Raw genomic sequence first — 22546 nt, 5'->3', positions numbered from 1 at the left:
ACGATTTAGTTAGGGTTGGTCCTGCTTTGGGCAAGAGGCTGGACTCGGTGACCTCCTGAGGTCTCTGCATAAGGATCTTGTGCAAGCCAGACACGTCCACACTGTTTGTTTTTGCGCAAAACCTCTTGTGCAAAATGGATCAGAAGAGATTATGCAAATGAAGTAAAAGAAAATGCTAATGAGCGCTTCATTTGTATTGCCTCTTCTGCAAAAAAAGTAGTGTAGACATAGCCATAGTTATTTAAACACTATCAGCCTACACATCAGTCTGCTCAGTAGGAGCTGTTCTAAGAACTGAGATTCTGAGTTCTAGTCCTAATTCTTCCATTGATTTTTGTGCCTTTTGTGTGTAACCTTTCTCAGTAATTCCTAGTTTAGGAGCCAAGGAAGTATAATTCCTCTCCCCAGCTCAGAGATTGCACAAGATGATTTCAAACAGGTGGAAAAAAATCTAGTTTCTTATGTTGCAGACCAAGTCTCAGCCATCTAGCTACTTTGTTTTTGAGTATGAATGGTCCAGACCTCTGTGTTTGTATGGGCTTTCTATAACTAGGTCTCTTTATCCTCCTGAGCCAGAAATAATACCTGACAATCCTAGTCTCAACATTCCCAGTTAGTTATGTAAGTCACTGGCAAAGTTTATATCACCTGCCTTTCTGATATCTGACCCACATAGTAGGTAACAGTTTAATATTGCATTTAGCTCAGATAGTGCATTTCTGTCGTGAATTTATAAGTTCTGGATTCAAGTCCTGTTGCTGATTTAACTTGGGTGAAAGGTAAGGATGTTAAGAGGCAGGTAATAGACCAGTTGTGTAGTTGATACAATTTGTATCAACTACACGATTAGGCAATAAGGGAAGGTGCTCTGTCCCAGCTTGCATCGGTCCAGGAGCTATCCCAGCTGCCGCTCTTTAGTTTAAATATAGTAGGAGTCAGGCGCGTGGGCAGACCAGCTCCTACTATATTTAAACTAAAGAGATGCAGCGGAGGTAGGTCCTGGACCAGCATGAGCTGGGACAGAGGTGGGACCTCTGTGACGACTGCATTTTAAATCTAGTAAGAACCAGGTAGCTCTTAATACATTTAAAGGCAGAGTCGCAGTGGTCCTGGACCAGCATGAGCCGACAGAGCCAGGTTTGCTCAGTCCAGCAGTCTCTGTCCACAACCAGCCCCGGCCACCGCAAACAGAGACTGCTTCCCCTCCTCTCCCCCTCTCCCCTTTCTGACTCTGATAGAAGCAGCAGCGGGGCGGGAGCAGCATGTGGCACTGCAGAGATTGTGCTGTGGGGGAAACTAGCTTTTGAGCCAGCTCTCTTCTCTCCCCTCCCCTCCCCAGCACCGGTTCTTGTTCCCCCTCCTCTGTTGCTGCTTCTGATATACAGAGGCAGCAAGGGTGGGGAGAGTAGTTTTAAAAACAAAACTTTAAAAATTATAATAAATAGCGACCCCTGTTAAAAGTATGCTTGAGTTGCAAAGTCAAGCCCTAAATTAGGAAATGCTGGAATTCAGGTTCTTATTAAGGATGTTAAATTGTAGTTATCTGGCTAATTGTGGAGTTGATATAATTTGTATGGAATACATGATTAATCAATAAGGGTTGCTCTGCAAAGCCACAGCAGGGCTAGTTCCAGGAGCTGACTCAAGCCGGGATTGAGCAGTCCTGTCTTGTGCTGGCTTTGGGAGCCACCCACGCTGCAGCTCTGCATTTAAATGTTGTAAAAGAGCCTCCGGGGAGGGGTTTGGAGAGGCAGGCAGCACCGCAGGGATGGTGCTGGGGGGAACTGGCTTTTAAGCCGGTTTTAAGCAAGAAGTCAATATTCCAGTTGACTACTCACCAACATTCCTAGTTCTTATTAAAACTTAATTTGCCTCTTTTGTGTATGTATAATGAATTATTAAAGCTTTCATATAGAACTGGCAGCATGTGATCACAACGCCTTTGCCACATTCTTTATAAAGGCTGGGCAGTGCATAAGACATAGGTTTGTAAGGATTAATTTGTAGTTAAGGCACTGGACTTAGAACTGGCTTCTATTTCAATCTCTGCCACAGATTTCCTATGTTACATTGGTGTAGGTGGAGCTTGGTCCTGCCTTGAGGGTGGGGGGCTGGACTCGATGACCTCTTGAGGTCCCTTCCAGTCCTATTATTCTATGATTCTATGAGTCTATTATGCATATGAGCAATAGGTTGAACTAAGATTACAGAGGCAACAGCAGCTCTCTTTAACATAGTTTTGTATATGTGATTATGTATACGTTGAAATACACATAAAATGTATTTTCACCTCTGGGTGGTCCTCCCCCATTTATTGATGTGAACATCTGGGGGGGTTTCAGAAGTTCAGATGTGTTGGTTTAAGATGATGAAACCATGGATTTTTTTGAAAAACACTGGAGTTCTCATTAAAAAATAAAGATAACATAAGAGTTTTGAAATAGCTACTTGTTTTCATCTTCCTAAAATAAAAAGCTTTCAATAGAATACAGACAGAGAAAATTCAGCTTATTTTAAAATGAAGGTATAGAACTTATTTGATTTTTTTCTCTTTGCAGATATTTTATAAAATGTCTAATGGTTATGAAGATCACATGGCTGAAGATTGCAGGGATGATATTGGTAGAACAAATTTAATTGTGAACTACCTCCCTCAAAACATGACGCAGGATGAGTTACGGAGTCTATTTAGCAGTATTGGCGAAGTTGAATCTGCTAAACTTATTCGGGACAAAGTTGCAGGTATACTCTAGTCTGTAAGGAATTTTTGCTTGGTGGTGGACTGCTTGTTCAAACCTTTGATTTAAATGAAATTAAAGTAGATAATTTAAATCCTGTATTTTCTACAGCTAACAAGAATTAACAAAACTAGTTAAGATGAAGAAATGATGTATTACGAAGTCAAGATGATTCGTAAATTGAGTGGCTAAATTCATCTTTGATTAGGCGGTGCAACTCATTAACTTAATTCAGATCTTTTGTGAACAAGTCTGTTCAATGAATAAATTCTTCTGCAGTGTTAACTTGGCCTTATGGGATTAACTGTGCAAACAATTTTCAAAACAGGAAAATATGACATGTGCAATGTGCCTGATGAATTGTTGCAGGAGAAAATCTTACCTTAAGAATTTTCTTATTTGAGTGCTTTATTTTGTATATTTAACATTGCTCTACTGCTAATTCCATTGTAACTTCCCAAGCTGTTTAAGTAAGAAGGCAGGATGGGGCTGAGGGGAAAGTAGTAAACACAGACCTGCTTAATCTTGTGGAATTTGATGGTTCTTTGAAGTTCATCAAATGTTATCAGAGTTAAACTTTCTTGATATCTATTCCACCTTATTAGCTTACAAGCAGAGCTTTTATCAGTTTGTTTGTGTGGAAATAATAGTCATTGGAGGTATAAAGGTGCTGTATTTTTTTGAAATACTAAACAGCTTTCTATATTTACAAATTCGGCCCATCCTAGTTCAAAATCTTGAGGTTTACAATCTCCTTCAGTAGGTGAGGGTCCTAAATTCCTGTTACCAAGTAGGTGTCCAGCAAATTGCCTGTAGATGCATGTTTGCCTGCAACCATTTCTACTTGTGCACAAGCTCACAGCCTAGTGGAATTTTCTATTGCACTTGGTGAGCTATAGATTTCAAAGATTCTTCTTCACTTATTCAAAATTAGCAAAGGTTCATTAAGAACTATTTATATGTCAATTCTGAAGCTTCAGAATTCAATGGCTGAGCAATTCTCATGAATAAAAACGATTTTTTTAACAATGTCAGGTTTTTTAGAGACAAAGCATGTAAAATGTGCAAAAGGTGAATATTCGAAAACATGCCTGTTATAACAAGGTGATAGCAGTGAAAATGGTTTTTACAATTTTAAGTGTAACTGACATCTAGAATCACTTCTGATCCTTGTCTTAATTTTTTTTTTTAAGAATTTTTCAGTACTCCTTTTTAGTTGATAGCCATACAAAAAGTTCCTTCAGCTTGAAGATGTATATGTGGCTATATGGGTAATATGAGCAGAAATAGTTCATAAAGGGTTTACACAGAAGCTTGACAATGGAGGAAAGGAGAAGAACCCTAGTAGTTATCCATCCAGTCCATTGCCCAGTCAGGGCAGACCTGAACCTGACACACATCATCAGTTACTTTTTTCAAACTAGTTTTAAATGCACTAAATCTAGGCCTAGAGGCATTCCACCACATTTTCAATGAATCTGCTTTGCAATCTTATACATTAACTGTTAGGACTGTTTTTCTTGATAATCATCATTGTTCTGTTCCTTAATTTTATCCCATTACTCCCAGCAAGAAACATTTATTAACCATGGGAGATGGAGAGCCAAGAATGAGGTCTGGGCCAACTGAATACCAAGCCTAGCCAAACACTTCATTCAGATGCTAGGGAGGAGGAATTGAAGGAGGAGGAATTGAACTCTAATTTTCCCTTTAGATCCAGCCAACGGACTTAATCTTTTGACTCCTAAGCATCCAAGTTAATCTTGTAGAGCTTTCCATTCTTTCTCTTTCCTTTGTCGACTTTTATTCTTCTGGCAGAGAAGAGACTTTTCATTCTCCTCTCTTTTTCATTCCCTACCACTGATCCCATTCTGGAGAATCTAGTGTGGAGTGTCTGTTCTACACCTTCGTCTGGCTTGTATTTTTTTGGATCATTCTTTGCTATGAACACAGTCCAGTACTTGACTGTTTCATTACTTTTCTAAGTAGTTCCAGGATGCAATTTGTGAGTAGCAGCGCAGACATTGGCACTTATATGCATACTTGTGAAGACAGTATTGTGTTGGTTAACATTTGGAAGATGATCTTTGCTCATTCTGATGGTATTTTATTTGACAAAATCTTGGTTTTTGCAGAAATGATGACATGAACCTTCTTATAAGGGAAAACTACTTACTTAGTGAGTGTGTTTTTTTCAGTTCTTGGTAATTCCTGTCCATCTTTTTATTTCTTAATCCTTCAGATATTTGAAAATGGCCTCAGTATGAATCCCTTCTTAGTTGCTGCTTGAACTATGAGATTTAGTTACTCGAATCTTATCTCATAAATTAATCCCTCTGACCACTTTTGTTGCTGTAAGCTGTATTCCACTGCTTCATTATGTCTCTGGTAATATAAAATCACACCTGGAAAATATATTCTGTGCTAGACAAATGATCTGACTAGAAAGAGCTATTACATACCTAACTTCATATATATAATTATTTTAGCATACTCTGGTCTGCATAACACAGGCTGAAGAACATGGTAATTCCTGTGTTGAAGAAAATTATTTGTTTCTACTCTATAAGTCAGTAGTCCCCAAAACAGTGCCCGCGGGCGCCATGGTGCCTGCCGGGGCATTTATGTATGTCCACCGAAACATCTGGGCTGGCACCACCCCCAGTGCGCGGCACATGAGCGGTGCCAGCCCTGGGCTCAGGACGCATGGGCGGCCCCTACCCACGGTGCAGCACATGTGCAGTGCTGGCCCTGGGCACACGATGCATGGGTGGCTACTGGCCCCGGTGCAGGGTGTGTGTAGGCAGCCCCTGCTCCGGGCACGTGGCACATGTACGGTGCCAGCTCTGAGCTCAGAGCATGTGGGTGGCCCCTACCCCCAGCGTGTGGCACATGCGTGGCCCCACCCCCCGGATGCCTGGCGTGTGAGCGGCCCCGCCTCTGGATGCCTGGCAGCCACGAAAGATTGGGGACCACTGATATAAGTGAACATTTTTAAGGCCCAGTAACTTGTAATTGAGTTAAATATGAAGCCTCTTTATTTAGATTCAAGTGATTAATTTATCTCTTCCCTAATAAATTACTTTCTGTAAGAAAAAGTCTCACCTACAGTTAAAATTTTTCTAGTTTTTAATTCATAGACATTGCATCTACTAGATTAGTTCCCCAGTGTCCATACTTTCTGCCTGAGAGCTGCTATAGACCAGGGGTTGACAACCTATGGCACATGTGCCATAAGTGGCATGCGTGCTGATTTTCAACAGCACGTGGGGCAGTAGTTCAGCCCCTTCCCTCCTCCTTCATGCAGCTGCTGGAGCACCCACCCTTTTCCCCAGCAGCAGGCTAGGCTGTGGTGAGAGGCAGCATCTTTGTGTGACTGAGGCTCCTCAGCAGCACTGCTGGGGCCGGTCCCGCATGGCAGCGCCACCTCTGGGGCTGGCCTGGGACAGACAGCCTGGTCACCACAGCGGTGTCTCTGGGGCCAGCCCGGGACCGTGTGGCCATGGCAGCAGGGGCTCTAGGGCTGGCCTGGGACCGTTTGGCCACAGCAGTTGCTACAAGGGGGCGTGAAGCCAGGTAAGCATCCCCTGTGATGCCCAAATCCCCACAGGCCAATCCCTCTCTCTCTCACTCCCCTCTCCCCTGCCGAGACCCCGCACCCCCAGCTTGCTCTGACACCCTATCTTGTTCCTGTACTCTCCCTCCTAGAAAGACACCTACCCCCATTCTTTCCCTGCACTCTCCCCCCAGCCTGGCCTGACACCCAATTGCATACTTTGGGTGAATGTGCCCTGCTGCTGCATCCAGGGCTGGCCCAAGGCATTCTGGTGCCTCGGGCACAGGTGTGCGGCGCTGCCCCCGGGCGCACGGCGCATACGTGGGCCCGCCCATGGGGAGCGGGCCCACTCCCTTAGGGTGCGCAGGCCTGCCCCTGGGGCGCATGGTGCAAACGCGGCCCAGTCCGGCCCAGCTGTTGCTGCTGATGCGCGCGCTGGGCCATGTAGGGTCCCATGGCCGTGGGGGAAAGGGCGTTGCTGGCCAGTGCTGCGGTGGGGATGCTGGCGGGCCAGCACTGCGGGAGCCAGATGCACCCCATCAGTTGGCGCCCTGGGCAGCTGCCCGGCTCGCCCATGCCTCCGTCTGGCTCTGGCTGCATCCACTGTTGCTCCTGCACGTTGCTTCCTGGCCCCCCACACACTGCACCCTTCCTCGCTCCTGCACCCTCCACCTACCCAGATGCCCTACTCCCGGCCTGTTTCTGCACTCTAATTCCCACCCAGACATCACAATCTTTCCTCTGTGCACCCCATCTTCCTCCCAGATCCTGCACCCCCATCCTTATCCCATTCACTGGCAGCCCTGTCTTGCATACTCCCTCCATTTTTGCCTCTGCCCCATAGCCTAAGGGGGTCCATAAAATCCAATAACTCCAGCATCCCAGAAGAGTAAATCTGGCCTATGGGAAACCCTGAACCTCAGTCATCCCTGTCCCTTTCCCTCACCTCATGAGGCTGGAGCACCAGATGAGTGAGGTGTGTCAGCTGAGGGCCACGTCAGTGAGGGTTGGGGGGTTTTTGGAGGAATTTTTTTTGCTTCTCACTTGTGTGGTCCCCAACTGATTTTTCTGTAGGTCAGTGACCCCGACCCAAAAAAGGTTTCCCACCCTTGGCATAAAGAAAACATTGAAACATTTTATGTTTGACATAATATTTTACTTTTATTTTAAATAAAGTTTGATAAGCTAACATGAGAGAGTTAAATCTGTTTAATTTAAATTAAACTGTTCTCGCTAGCTGCAGCTGTTTCAGAAAATATGGTCACTGTACTCAGCCTGCTCCTGCTCTCTTCTCTCTCTCTCTCTCTGTCTCCCCTTTTCCCCCGGCAGACAGATCCGTGTATAAGTTAAATCTTGGCACGCCGCCTACGACAGGTTGCCAACCCCTGTTATAGACTATGATCAAGACCTTAAACTTTTTTGGTTATCTAAATTGAACTTCTTAGCTTTTTCATTATGATATAAAATGAAATGAGAAACTTGAGATGTTTCCTTGAATCACACTCATAGCTTTTCTCTGAAATCTCCAGTTTTTTCAGCCTCCTTTTGAAGTATAAGCAACAGAAGTGGATGCAGTATTCCAGTAGTAGTCTTGCCAGTGCTCTATGAGCAAGTAATGCTGTCTGCCTATTCTTAATAGATCGCTACATACATCCTAGGATCTTATCTTTTTGGCTATAGCTTCCCTTTCATGTTCTCATGGTTTGCTACAGTGACCCTAAGTATTTGAGAGTTTCTGGTTTCCAGAACAGCTGCCCATCCTGTAAATAACTGGGTTCATTTCTGTGGTTTTACTCCTAGATCTGCGGTCTTGCACTGGCACTATTGAAATTCTGATTTCCACATAATTTACAAAGCTATTTGTATCAGAGGGGTAGCCGTGTTAGTCTGAATCTGCAAAAGCAACAAGGAGTCCTGTGGCACCTTAGACTGACAAGTTTATTGGAGTATAAGCTTTCGTGGGCAAAGACCCACTTAGACATGCATCTGACTAAGTGGGTCTTTGTCCATGTGAGCTTATGCTCCAATAAACATGTTAGCTTTATAAGGTCCTGTGGCACCTTATAGACTATCTAGATTACTTTGTAAGTTGCTTAGTAACCTATCAGTATTTCAGTCATTTGCAAACTTTATTTGCAAAGATTCTGTTTTCTTCCAGGTAATCAATTTAAAAAAAAATGGCATTAGGTTGAGAGACTAGGTAGTAACCTTCCAGAGAAATGCTCATCTCAAACTATGGGGCATGCCTCCCAGAAGAGGATCAGGAATGCATCAAAGGAGATGTCAGCTCTGTGCGGGGGGGAATGGGGTGACCATCAGGCTGGAGGGCTCCAAGACAATGATAGAAAGGAAATGTATTAGCTCTAAATTAAAGAGGTCCTAGTTCCCAGGGTAGACTAAGGAGCGTTGATCCAGAACCAGTAAGAACTGCTAATATCAATCAGAGCAATCAGGCCAATTAAAACACTTGGAATCAATTGGGAGGCTTGGAGACTCAGCTGAGTCAAATTAATCAGAACACCCAGGAGCCAATTAAGAACCAATTGTTTAAAAGGACTTCCCTTTTGTTAGCTCTGTGGGAGGAAGGAGCTGATGAGGGAACCTGTTGTGGAGAGTCTGGGAGGAGACAGTGCAAACTGGTACCAGGAGGAAGAATCAGCAGAAAGGAAGGTGCTGGGGAATGCTATGGGGAAGTGGCCCAGAGATTCATGACTGTCATGCAGCTGGTTACCAGAGACATGACAGACAGCTGCTATCCCAGGGTCCCTGGGCTGCAATCCATAGTAGAGGGTGGACCCAGGTTTCTCCTGCCTCTCCCCTCCCCCCTGCCTCTCCATTTCAGCATGGGAAAAAGATTGGGTCTTTTCAAGTGATTGCTCATGTCCGTTCCATGTAGGTGTGCACGTGCTATGTGCACGCGTTGTCAGAATATTTTCCCTTAGCAGTATCCGTTGAGTCAACAGGGGAGTCCCCTGGAGTGGCGCTGCTATCCTGGCTAATCTAGACCCTTGCTGGCCCCTCAGTTCCTTCTTAACACTCATGACAGTTGTTGGAATGTGCTTTGTTCTGCAAACGCCTCTTAGCAGTTCTTCCTTGCTGTTCAGTTCCTTGCTAAAGTTTTCATAGTTCATTGTTTATCTAGTAGTTAATAGTCATTAGCAGTTGTTAAATGTAGCACTTAGCAAGTAGTGCTTAGCCTTGAGGCTCACTTCACGTCCCAGGTGCATCCAGCAGGGCGTGCCTAGGCTCCAAGGTTTCAAGCCTTGTGAGAAATAGCAGAAGCCCATGTCCTGTGGGAACCTCCATAGAGCCTGAAGTACCTCAGTAAAGCCCACTTGTCTGAGGCTTGTAAGATATCTAAAGGCATGAAACAATGCACTAAACAGGAAAGGGGGTGTCAGGAAAGATTATCCTCATGGAGGCAGCCTTGGGCCCAGCACCGGCAACCTAGAACATACCGGCTCCAGTGCAGGAGGCACCTGGCCACTCGTGTCCCTCTCTGGCACTGTGCAGGGCTTGGCACCAGTCTTAGGCTTTGTCTACACTGTGCTGGTTTTGCTCAAGAAATATGCAAATGAGGCTGTGTGGAATATTGCCACGCCTCATTTGCATAATTGAGCGGCCGCTTTTTGCGCAAGAAGCTTTTGCACAAAAAGGAGCCGTCTACACAGCTCCTTCTGGTGCAAAAACCTCCTCTTGTGCAAGAGTCGTTTTTCTGCCTTTTTTCCGGAAAAACGGCTCTTGCGCAAGAGGAGGTTTTTGCACAAGGAGCCGTGTATGCAATAGAGTGCCACACCAAGAAACAATGCCAAAAAGATGGACCTCCTAGGCAGAAAGACCTATGCCTTGAGAGGCTTATAACTCCACATAGAGTACCAGCAGGTCCTACTGAGTCACTAGGCATATAATACATGGGCTGCTATTGATAAGTTTGCCAAGCTACTCGCCAGGGACTCCTAATCTAAGTTTAGGTCCCTTTTAGAGGAGAGCAGGATAATTTCCCGAGCTGCTGTACAAGCTGCCCTAGATACTGCGGATGCAGCGGCCCACACCATGGCCATGGAACTGGTCTTGCACCACAGCTCGTGGCTGCAGGGATCTGGAATTCCTCCTGAGCTCCAGGTTGCTATTCAGGACCTCCCCTTCAAAGTCGCTGTTCTCTAAACAGACGGCTCAGCATCTGCATGGCCTTACAGATACTTGGGCCACTCTAAAGTCCCTGGGATTCACACCCTGGCTCTCCAGAGACATTCCCTCCTGGGTAGGAACCGGTTTACAGCCCTCCCCTTTGGCCTTTCTGTAGTCCCTCAGATGTTCACAAAATATACGGCCCTAGTTGCTGCCATCCTGAGAAATTGGGGCATACAAGTGTTCCCTTACTGGGACAACTGGGTTGTCCAGGCCCCTCCTTGGACCAGGTGCTGGCTCACATTGCCCTAGTATGAAAACTCTTCTAGGAATGGGGTCTTCTACTGAACATGGCCAAGCCTACCCTGGTCCCCACTCAGCTCATAAGAGTTTGTGGCGCCCGACTGGACTCCACGTCGTCCATGGCCTCCGTGCCCACATCACGTTTTCTGGCTATCAGAAAAGCTGTCATGGCCACATGGGCATTCCCAATGACCATGGCTAGGAACTACATGCACCTTCTGGGACTTATGGCTACCTGCACTTATATGATCCAGCACTCCAAGCTTCATATGTGCCCGCTACAGTTGTGGCTGACATGAATTCACAACCTGTCTTTGAGTGGTGATGATTGGGGACCACTTGCAGCTTACTCCTCCCCTTGCAGCTTACTCCACTAGAGCCCAGTCCTTCCCTTCCTTTCTCTCCTCTCGCATGTACAGTTAGAAATACGGAGTATGGAATGGTTTTAAATATGTAAACGAAAGCCATCAGAGTGTTTCCCTCAATGTCTGGTGATCATCTTGTGTAACCTCCTTTTTCCTCCCCGGGTTACTCGGGATCAGGTCACACTCACAGGTGTGCAGGGGCACCTGATGGTTGTGACATAAAAGGAGATCCTGAGTACCCCAGTGGTGGTGATGTTTGGGGAAAACCTATCTACCCCCTTGCTGCAGTCCCTTGCTTATAAAGAATGTACAATGGCGGTGCCTCCACCTGGCTAGCCTTGTACACACTTATTGGTGTGCCTTGAGAGCCTCCAGGAATATACTAATTCCAGCTGTAATCTGAATCTAATTCCAGAACAACTACAAATCATGTACATCTAATAGATTACATTAAAACAATCTTTACTTAACTTAAATAAACAAGGTTTAACAGATTAACAATGAATAACATTAACAAAGTGCTCAACAATAATTGGAATTTATATATCTAGCATTTGCACTGCTAATATTGATCACACCCCAGAGTATGCACACCCCTGGACTCAGAGTCCCAGACTCTTGCTTGCATGGGCGCACTTGAAGAACTGCAGCTGTAGTGGAGATTCTCTGTAGGCAGTGTGTAAGAGGGTCCAAGCTAGGCAGCAGCTCTGTCCCAGGCAGCACTTTCCCAAAAAGGCTCAATTACTTAGTCTCATGCTGTGCCTATCAGAAGCAGCCTGCTAGATCCCAGTTCCAAAGGCCTCTAGTCTCAGTCTGTAGCTGCACTCCTGGATTGGATCAAAAACCTCCACAGAAGCCTGGCTCCCCTTTTGTTCCAAAATCCAAGGGCAGAGTCCCAGACTGCTAGGCCTCTCTTCTCATACACGTGGAGAGACTCTAGCTCTCCACACAAGAGTCAGTTCCTTCCTGTTTTTCCCAAGGACTCATGGGAATTATAGTCTGCAAGGCTGGATTGCATCACACAGGGTCTTCCCAGAAAATAAGCAGAGGCACTTTTAGTAAGAGGACTACACCTGTAAACAGTCTCTTTTCTCCTTTTAAGTCTAAGCAGTGGTTAGTGTTAGACATGTGACCACCTGAACTGGTAGCGTCCAACCAGGTAATTTTCTATGGAAGGGGAAAATGTAGAAACAAAGAATTCCTGCCAAAAAGGAGGGCTATTTAAGATGCAGAGTTTTCAGGCTGTTGGTCTTTGGATGGTATGATACACCACAGGGGATAATGAGATACTTCCAGGGGAAAAAAGATCTTCCCTGTCTTGGAGATTTAGCTGGAAGAACAGTTTTAGGGTAAGTTTGCAATAAGCTTTAATGTGTTAAAACTAATTATGCATTTTCTGTTTTAAACTTGTAATTCACATTGCTCTTTTTTCACTTACAACCACTTAAATCCTACTGTTTGTACTTAGTAAATAAAAGTGATTTTATTATCAAGCCCAAGGTAAATAATTATCTGGGGGAGCAGTGTGTACGTTCTCCTTTCGTTGATAAAGAGGGCTTGACTAGATAATTTATTTGGGGTTCTGATCCTCTTTGGGGAGGGTGTTTCCTGGATCTGTGCCCAAAACTGCTTTCTCCTCAGACCTGAAGAGGTCCAGTGTCTGTATTGCTCGTTGGATTGGGGGGGTGAGGAGAGGCAGGGAGGGAGTGATGATCTTGGTTGGTTGGGGGAGACCAAGAGAACTGGCCCAGCAGGAAAGGGTGGGTGAAAAGCCCCAGAGAGCAAGGAGGCAAGTGTCAGTGTATTTATCAGCATACCAGGAAGCAGCACCAAGGGGTCTTCTGTGACCACTCCCCATTACTGTCCCGAAGAAGACAGTCTGTGCTTGTGCAGCAGGTGAACATGGAACAAGTGGTTATAATCCTACACTTCTTCTTCGAGTGGTCCCTGTGGGTGCTCCACTCTAGGTGTTGGGCTCGTCCCGGTGCCGCTGATCGGAGGCTTTTCGTAGCTGTAGTCGGCCGAACCGCGCATGCATGGCAGGTCCCGCGCAGTTTCTTCAGTCACACGGTCCGGCCCCTCCGCCAGTTCCTTTCAACTGTCCTTGACTGCTGATGGAGATCAGAGTCTCTCCTCAGAATCAGCTTCTTTCTATCGAGAAGTTAAAAATTTTCATTAGTTTTCCTCAGGTTTTACTTCCTTCGTTTGTTAGTTATTGTAAAAAAAAAAAAAAAATTATTATAAAATAAATTTATACAGTTGAACTTTGACATAGTTAGTGCTTTGTTTTTACTAGTTCGTTTTACTGTTGGAACCCAGTTAATTCAAAATGCCTGGTTCACCGGGGTTTAAGAAATGTTCTTTATGTAAAGACCCCATGCCAGCGTCCGACGGCCACAACGCATGCATACGTTGCTTGGGGGAGTCCCATGCGCCGAGCAAATGTGCCCACTGTTCCAAGTTAACGGCTAGGGCACGTAGAGACAGGGACATGAGGCTGAAGCTCATCCTATTTGATAAGGCTCTTCAGCCTTCTGAAACGCCTCAAGGAGATCCCCCTATGGAGCGCAAAAGGAGGTCTTCGCCGTTGACAGGGTCGACTCAGAAGAAGGGGAAGAAAGCCTCCCTGGCGCGTTCCCTGGCCGCGGCCCCTCTATCTAAACACAGTGAGGGTGACCAACCGGGTACCTCCAGAACGGGTTGTCAACCCGCAAAACAAAAACCGGAGAGGCATAAGTCGGTGGCGCCCTCCTCTTCTGTACTGGTGCAGTCAACCGCTGTTAAGGCTACAGGGAAGAAAGCGGCACCACGGGCTCATGGGCGGCTGCCTATGAAGGTGCCTGATCCAAGAGCCTCGGCACCGACGTTGCAACGGCACGGGAAACACAACACGGCACCGCAGCCGGCATTTCCTCATCTTCTCCGGACGAGGCTGTATTTCAAGGAAACATTTCACCCCCGGATGACGGTCGAGAATTTCAGGACCTTTTTAAACGGGTGGCGCAGACACAAAATGATCAGATGGCGGACGTACCGGCCAAACGATACAGATTGCTGTCTCGGGTGTAAATTTTTCAGCAGTCAAGAGCAGCACTTCCGATTGACGAGGCCATTCTCGAACCAGCCTCGGAGATCTGGCACACCCCGGCTTCTGCCCCACCTACATCAAAACGGGCGGAAAAGAGATATTTCGTCCCTTCCAAGGGTTTGGAATTTCTTTTTACTCACCCTCAGCCGAATTCCCTAGTAGTAGATGCAGCCCTTAATCGTGCCAAAAATCCGCAGTTAAAAAATGCAGCAGCGGAAAAAGAGGCCAAAAAACTGGACATCTTCGGGAGGAAAGTTTATTCTTCGTCTACCCTCCTTCTTTGCATCGCCAGTTACGCGGCGGGTCCAACCACGGGTTCGATAATATTGCCAAGTTGGCAGGGCTTGCCCAGAACGCCTCCGAAGAGGATAAGGCCATACTCCGCACCGTCGTACAGGAAGGGGTATGCTTGCTGTAGGGCTAGTCTACACATAGCCATGGATGTTGCGGATACTGCCACAAGATCGGTAGCCACCACGATATCCATGCGCAGAGCATCGTGGTTGGCTGCCGCTGGGGCCCCTAGGGATTTGCAGGCAAAAGTTAAAGACCTGCCTTTCGACAAATTAAAATTATTTGCGGACAAAACAGATGAGGTGCTGCACACTGGAAAAGACTCGTGTACGACCCTTCGGGTTGGCATGTACGTACCACTGTTCTGTCGCCGAAGGTACTTCCCATATCAAAGGCGATATGACTTTCAGTTTCAAAGACAACAACCTCGTCCTTTTGATCACACTCGGTCCAAACAAAGACCTCAGTGTACACGTCCGCAACCATCTAGGGCGACCAACGTACCGCACAAAGAACAACAGGTTTGACTCGCCTGTCGAAGGCGCGAATACACCAGTGGTAGTTACCATCACTGCTGATGCCGTACCCATCTTCCATCATCGCCTTCGGCCTTATTACCATCGTTGGGCCGAAGTAACCACTGACAAATGGATATTGGAAATAATAAGATCAGGTTTCACCATCCCCTTTGCTTCTATACCCCCTACCCATCCACCAATCCCGTCCCTTTTCAGGGACCCCTCTCACGACACACTTTTGCGGCAGGAGGCTATACGCCTGCTAGCTATTGGAGCCATAGAAAAGGTCCCGAAAGAGTTCAGAGGGAAAGGTTTTTATTCCCGTTATTTCCTGACCCAAAAGAAGACGGGAGGATGGAGACTGATTCTCGATCTGCGCCATCTCAACCGGTACCTGCAGAAAAGACGTTTCAAGATGGTGACTCTAATCACAATAATTCCATCTCTGAATCACAACGACTGGTTTGCGGCCCTCGACTTGCAGGATGTGTATTTTCCCATTACGGTCCATCCGGCGCACAGACGCTTCTTGCGCTTCGTGATAAACGACCATTTCCAATACAGGGTCCTCCCTTTTGGCCTGGCGTCGGCTCCCAGAGTTTTTTCAAAGACTCTAGCAGTCGTCGCGGCATACCTCCGTCACCAGCATGTTCTCATATTTCCGTATTTAGATGATTGTCTCATAAAGGCACCAACGCATCAGGAAACCATGCGAATGGTCTCGTTAACCAGAAACACGTTCGATATTCTCTCGGTCTGATAATAAACGAACAGAAGTCAACCATTGCTCCAACACAAAATATAAAGTTCATAGGGGCAGTCCTAGATTCTATCACGGCAAGGGCATACTTACCTCTAAACAGGTTTCAAGCGATACAAGACCTAGTAAAGGTCCTCGGCATCACTCCAACTGTGTCCGTCCATACATGTCTTCGTCTTCTAGGCCACATGGCATCCACCACCTTCGTGGTCCCTCATGCAAGACTTTACTTCAGAAATCTTCAACATTGGTTACGGAGAGTATACTTTCCACAGAAGCACAACATTCACAAGACGGTCGCTGTGCCACCTCATGTCCGCGATTCCTTACATTGGTGGAAACGCTCAGAAAATCTCCTTTCCGGAGTCCCATTCCGTCGTCCTCAACCCTCTGTGCTTATAACAGATGCATCTCTCATAGGCTGGGGTGCGCATATGGACAACGATCGCGTTCAGGGCAAATGGTCCTCCACAGAACAGACCTATCACATCAATCTCTTGGAGTTGCGTGCCATTTTCCTAGCATGCAAGCATTTTCTCCCACGCATACGGCACACCACCATGAGGGTATTCACAGACAATGTGGCAGCGATGTACTATGTGAACCGACAGGGAGGCGCCAGATCTCGTTCCCTCTGTGCAGAAGCAATATGGTTGTGGAACTGGTGCATAAAGAATGACATAACCATCACAGCGTCGTACTTACTTGGCATCAGCAATGTCATTGCAGACTCGTTGAGCAGACAATTCCCGGTAGATCACGAATGGGAGATAAGAACAGACGTTCTGTATTACACCTTCCGCAGGTGGGGCATGCCGAGGGTAGACCTCTTTGCCACAGCGCACAATGCCAAGTGTCCCCAGTTCTGTTCCAGAGCGGGGATGGGAAGCAGATCTCTGGGCGACACTCTTTTGACCACTTGGCACAGATCGCTCCTTTACGCATTCCCCCCGACAGTCCTAGTCGCGAGAACTCTCGAAAAAATAATGCTCGAACAGGCGACAGTCATTCTGATAGCTCCGGCATGGCTGAGGCAGTTGTGGTACCCACTCTTGCACAGGTTGTCGATATGCCCACCATGGCCACTCCCTCTTCACCCAGACCTGTTATCACAGCAGAATGGAGCTCTCCTGCATCCCAGACTCGATTCACTTCACCTCACAGCGTGGCTGATAACTGGCTCAAACATGACGAGCACCTTTGCTCACAACGAGTCAAGACTATTCTGATGAGCAGCAGGAAAGCTTCTGCTCGGAAAACTTACCTGGCGAAATGGCGCAGGTTTGCTCAATGGTGCCGAACTCGAAACGTGCAACCCCTTATTTCTCCTCTGCAGCAGATCCTGGATTATGTCCTCCAGCTTCACGATTCCGGTCTCTCCATGTCTACCCTGAAAGTTCATTTAGCAGCGATCAGTGCTTTTCATGAACCACTGCAAGGTTACTCGATTTTTTTTTTCCCCATCAAATCACAAAAAGATTTTTAAAAGGTCTGATGAACCTACACCCACCTCACAGACCCCCTTCACTAGCCTGGAGCCTGGATTTGGTCCTACGCACGATCATGCATCCCCCCTTTGAACCGTTGGCATCGATATCGCTGCGAATGTTAACAATGAAAGTTGTATTTCTACTGGCTATCACCTCGGCACGCAGAGTTAGCGAGCTAGGAGCATTAATGGCAAGTCCTCCCTACACATCCTTTTCAAAGGACACAGTGACATTGCGCCTACATCCGGCGTTCATCCCCATGGTCAATACCTCTTTTCATATCAACGAACCTATAGTTTTAACCGCCTTTTATCCCGGGCCACATGCTTCTCCATCAGAGGCCTTGTTTCACATGCTCGACGTGCGACGAGCACTCGCTTTTTACATAGAAAGAACTCGCTCATGGAGACATATGGACAGGCTACTTGTGTCCATAGCACAGCGTTCCAAAGGCAATCCTCTTTCCAGGCAACGGATAGCTAGGCTTATTACTGATTGCATCACGATGTGTCATTCACTGAAAGGAAGGGCTCTCGCCTCTCAACCTATCGTTCATTCCGCTAGAGCGGTGGCCACCTCCACCGCCTTTGCCCGAGGCATCGCTCTCAGCGACATTTGCCGGGCAGCCACTTGGTCCTCTAGCACGTCTTTCGTTCATTATTATGCTATAGTACGGCGCTGGGCCCTGGACGCAGCAGTAGCCTCCGCAGTTCTAGCATCTACAGATAATCATTGACCCGGTATGCATCTTGACTACTGCTATGTTGTCACCTAGAGTGGAGCACCCACGGGGACCACTCGAAGAAGGGGAAGTTACTCACCTGGTGTAGTAACGATTGTTCTTCGAGATGTGTCCCCGTGGGTGCTCCACGTCCTGCCCTCCTCCCCGCTCTGGGTCTGTCTCCTTGTCTCGTTACAGATTCCGGACGGTGACATGAACTGGCAGAGGGGCCGGACCGCGGGACTGAAGAAACCGCGCGGGACCTGCCACGCATGCGCGGTCCGGCGCCGACTACAGCTATGAAAAGCCTCCGATCAGCGGCGCCGGGACAAGCCCGACACCTAGAGTGGAGCACCCATGGGGACACATCTCGAAGAATGATCGTTACTACGCCAGGTGAGTAACTTCCCCTTATCCACAGGCTGACCTTACTCTGGCTGGCATCTCTCTGCTGAAGATTAACAGGGTTCAGCTTCTGCAAGAGACGCTTATGCAGCCACACTCCATGCCACTTTGGTTCTTGGAGGACCGTATGAGGAATGGTTTGAGTGAGTGTAGTAACATGGTGATGGGGAAATGGCAATGAAACTTGCCATTGTAGACAAGGCCTCTGTGTATTGCTAGGTGTTTTGTAGGATGAAGACCTTATTTGTAAGCTCTGAAGCAGCAATTTGTCTACAAACCCTGAAGCCGTGTGTTAATTTGTTCTGGGGCTTCTACTCTTTGAATTGGTGACACAAACTGTGAAAGTTTCAGAGCAGGAGAACTTTACCTATTTTTCCAGGTCTGTTTCACTGCATAGCTGGGATTGTATACATTTATTTAAAATACCCATAACCAGTGTTTTCTCTAAGGTGTGCACCTACATGGCTGCGCACAAAATATTCTAAGTCTTCCCACGTCCTTCCCATAGCTGCACAGCAGCCCTCATCTTCCTGCTAGACCTGGAAGATAAGTGGCATGACTGCTCCCATGATTGGCGCCGTGTTGAGGGGCAGGTGCTCTGGTGGTAAGAGCCGTGTTGGGGGGTTGGTGACTGCCACCAGGGCTAAGGCCTTGTTGGGAGGTGGCACAAGAGCTAATAGTAATCGAGCTGTTCAAATGCAAGTGGTAGTCCATACTTGGTATAACACTGCATCTTTATAGCACGCCTTGGACTAACACACTATTCAATCCAGAATAGTAGACATTATTATTATTTAAAAACTCTGTTTATAGAAATGTGATTTGTCTGGCTTAGGGTTATTTGGCTTTGTTACTGGCCCCTGCTGAAGGAAGGGTAGCAGATGATGTGAGCTAATGATATAATGTGGTATAAGTTCTACAGTATATCAACATACTCATAATTTTGCACTACTGGTGTTCTGTGTGTGGGGCAATGGTAAACAAAATGTCTCATGGGGCCCACATAGAACCTTAGTGGATTGCATGTGGCCCTTTGGCCACAGGTTGCCCTTGGATCACAGGCTGCCCAGCTGGTTTCCTGTGTGTGGAAAAATGATGAAAGGGCCATTTTAGTTGGGAGATGTAGCAGATTTATTAGAAGTTGGAAGCATTTGATCTTTAGTGATTGAGTAAGGTGTGAAATTTACAATGGTGCTTTTGGCACACATTGTGCCATGTTGCGCTGGTGCATCTTTTAAATGCAATGAGCAGTCCTGTGGCGCCTTAGAGACTAACAAATATATCCTGGAAAAAAAAACCAACAACAAATGGTCTGGTAGCACTTTATAGACTATCAAAACATGTAGATGGTATCATGAGCTTTCGTGGGCACAGCTCACTTCTTCAGATAACTGATCAAGTAAAATCCACTTGATCAGATGAGGTTGAAGTGGTTTTTACCCACAAAAGCTCATGATATAATCTCTAAGGTGCCACAGGACTGCTCATTTTCAAAGTTACGCCTACCCTTTTTATGTAGATCTTTTCTGATCTTTTTATGTAATATGTTTTGTCATTTTCCAATGTGTACAACTTCATTAATATCACAGCATATTGTACATATATTAAATATTCCCATATAATAAGTTATTCCAAGTACTCTACATAATCACTGAATCATTGCAGCCCTCGAGATTCCTTCGATATTGCTGTAGCTAGTCTCATACATGTACAGATGTATGGGTACTTTTGAGAGGATTAATGTGTAAGAGTCTACTGCTATTATCCATGGATTGTCCAGAGCAGATACTAGAAAGATGTCATTCTTTAAGTGTATTCAACTTTGAAATATTAGACAGTTTAATTTTTCTTTAGTACATAGGTCATGGAGGGTCAGGTCTCACCTTGGGACATCCCTCTTGTCTGGGGAGAACTACTCTGAAACCGGTCTGTGTACCAAAAATGGCTATGATTCAGAAGAAGGTCCTCTGGAGCAACTTGCTCAGCCATGTTTTCTCCCATAGTGACCTCAAACCAAATGGTTTCCACCAAAGCAGAGCTTACAGACTATCAGATAAAATAATACAATCTCTTCCCCGGAGTCCTTAATCGCATAGAATCATAGAGTAGGAAGAGACCTCAGGAGGTCGAGTCCAACTCCCTGCTAAAAGCAGGATCAATCCCAGCTAAGTCATCCCAGCCAAGGCTTTGTCAAGTCACAGCTTAAAAATCTGGAAGGATGGAGAGTCCACCACTGCCCTGGGTAACCCATTCCAATGCTTCACCCCCATCCTGCCAAGTGAAATAGTATTTTCTAATATCCAACATAGACCTCCATCATGGCAGCTTGAGATCATTGCCCCTCATCCTATCATCTGTCACCACTGAGAGCAGCCTCTTTCCATCTACTTTGGAACCCTCCTTCAGGTAGTTAAAGGCTGCTATCAAATCCCTCCTCACTCTTCTCTAGATTAAATAAGCCCAAATCCTTTAGCTTCTCCTCCTAAGTCATATGCTCCAGCCCTCTAATAATTTTTATTGCCATCCGCTGAAATCTTGCCCGTATGCCCACATACTTTCTGTAATGGGGGGAATGGCAGAATTGGATCCAATACTCTGGATGTGGCCTCACCAGTGCTGAATAAGGGGAATAATCACTTCTCTCAATCTGCTGGCAATGCTCCTACTAATGCACCCCAATATGCCGTTAGCCTTCTTGGCTACAATACACACTCTTGACTCATATCCAACTTCTCAACCACTGTAATCCCCAGGTCCTTTTCTCCCCAACTACTGCTTAGCCACTCAGTCCTCAACCTGTAGCAGTGCTTGGGATTCTTCTGTTCCAAGAGCAGGACTCTGCATTTCTCCTTATGGAACCTCAGCAGATTTCTTTTGGCCCAACCCTCCAATTTGTCTAGGTCACTCTGGACCCTGTTCCTACCCTCCAACGTATCTACCTCTTCCCCTAGCTTAGTGTCATTTGCGAACTTGCTGCGAACCATCCCCTCATCCAGATCACTAATAAAGATGTTTATCAAAACCTGCCCCAGAACCAATCCCTGGGGCACTCTTGGTACCGACCGCCAACCAGATCTTCGTGCCGTTGGTTGCTGCCCATAGTCCATTTATTCAATCCATGCTATTTTAACTTTATGGCAAGAATGCTATGAGAGACCATATCAAAAGCTTTTCTCAAGTCAAGATATATCACATCCACTGCCTTTCCCATGTCCACAGAGCCAGTTACTTCGTCATAGAAGGCAGTCAGGTCGGTCAGGCATGACTTGCCGTTTTTGAATCCATGTTGGCTATTTCTGATCACCTTACCCTCTTCCAAGTATTCTGTGAAGCCGGGAGATAAATAATCTGAGAAAAGGATGGGGGAGCTTTTCTTGAAGGAGAGTCAGTGTATTGAGGTGAGATTATTTGAGATCCTTTAAATGTGCATAATCTTGTGGCAGTGCCTAACCAGAAGGCAAAAGGCACCCTGAAATGGGCTTAGTATTTGGTACCTCAGCTGGGGCTGACATTTGGAGAAGGAATGTTTGAGAATTCATCTCTTCAAATTAACTGTATCAGGCCTGGTCTAGACTGCCTTATTTATCTACAATCTAAGAATCGGGGATGTTCCTCCTGTCTGTGATGATTTAAAGGTGAAATTTTATTCTCAAACAATTTATGGGATATGAAGAATAATTTAAGAAAAGGATGGACATGAATATCCATCCAGAAGGGGGGTGGGTGTGGGTGTAAAAGAGATGGCATGAATCACCTGGACCGAAGCTTTTCTCCAGTCTTACATACAGAGCATGACATATTTAACAAAATAAGAATGGTATGAAAGATAGGAGGGGAAAAAACCCTTTTCTCTACTCTACCACCAGGGATGGAGGATTGAGTTGTGTCAGTAGCAGATAAACTGATAATCTTAGGACTTTTGTGGTGCACAGTGATTTGCCAAACTTTCGTACTTGCCACTGTCTCTTTTTTTCAAGCTTTGTATGTTTATATACTTGGGTCATTTGTTTTTGCATGGATTTTAATTGTTCTCAGATTAGTACTATATAGAATGAGGGGGGAAGAGAAGATCAGAAATGAAAGCAGAAAATGTTGCATGTCTAAATCTGCCCTAAGTGACAAAATAGTTGCTGATTTGTGATCACAGAAGTCACAGGGTACCTGAGTCATTGTTTCAGAC

At 46.1% G+C, this 22546-nt stretch overlaps 1 protein-coding gene across 4 annotated transcripts in view; it reads left to right on the top strand.

Moving 5' to 3' along the window:
• Window positions 1-22546, top strand: part of ELAVL1 (ELAV like RNA binding protein 1) — a 133442-nt gene that overhangs the window by 73664 nt on the left and 37232 nt on the right. For all 4 annotated transcript variants that reach the window (XR_012896752.2, XR_012896753.2, XM_006122441.5 and 1 more), the window contains one exon: window positions 2559-2742. Coding sequence is in view for 2 of the 4 variants with exons in the window: in XM_006122441.5 (XP_006122503.1) it covers window positions 2571-2742 (172 nt within the window). In the remaining 2 variants the exon portion in view is untranslated. The remainder of the gene's footprint in view (window positions 1-2558; window positions 2743-22546) is intronic.

The sequence above is a fragment of the Pelodiscus sinensis genome, chromosome 32 (genome assembly GCF_052426305.1).
Source record: "Pelodiscus sinensis isolate ZL-2025 chromosome 32, ASM5242630v1, whole genome shotgun sequence".
NCBI lineage: Eukaryota > Metazoa > Chordata > Testudines > Trionychidae > Pelodiscus > Pelodiscus sinensis.
The sequence above is the reverse complement of the archived record's forward strand: the minus strand, read 5'-3'. Positions and strand labels throughout refer to the sequence as shown.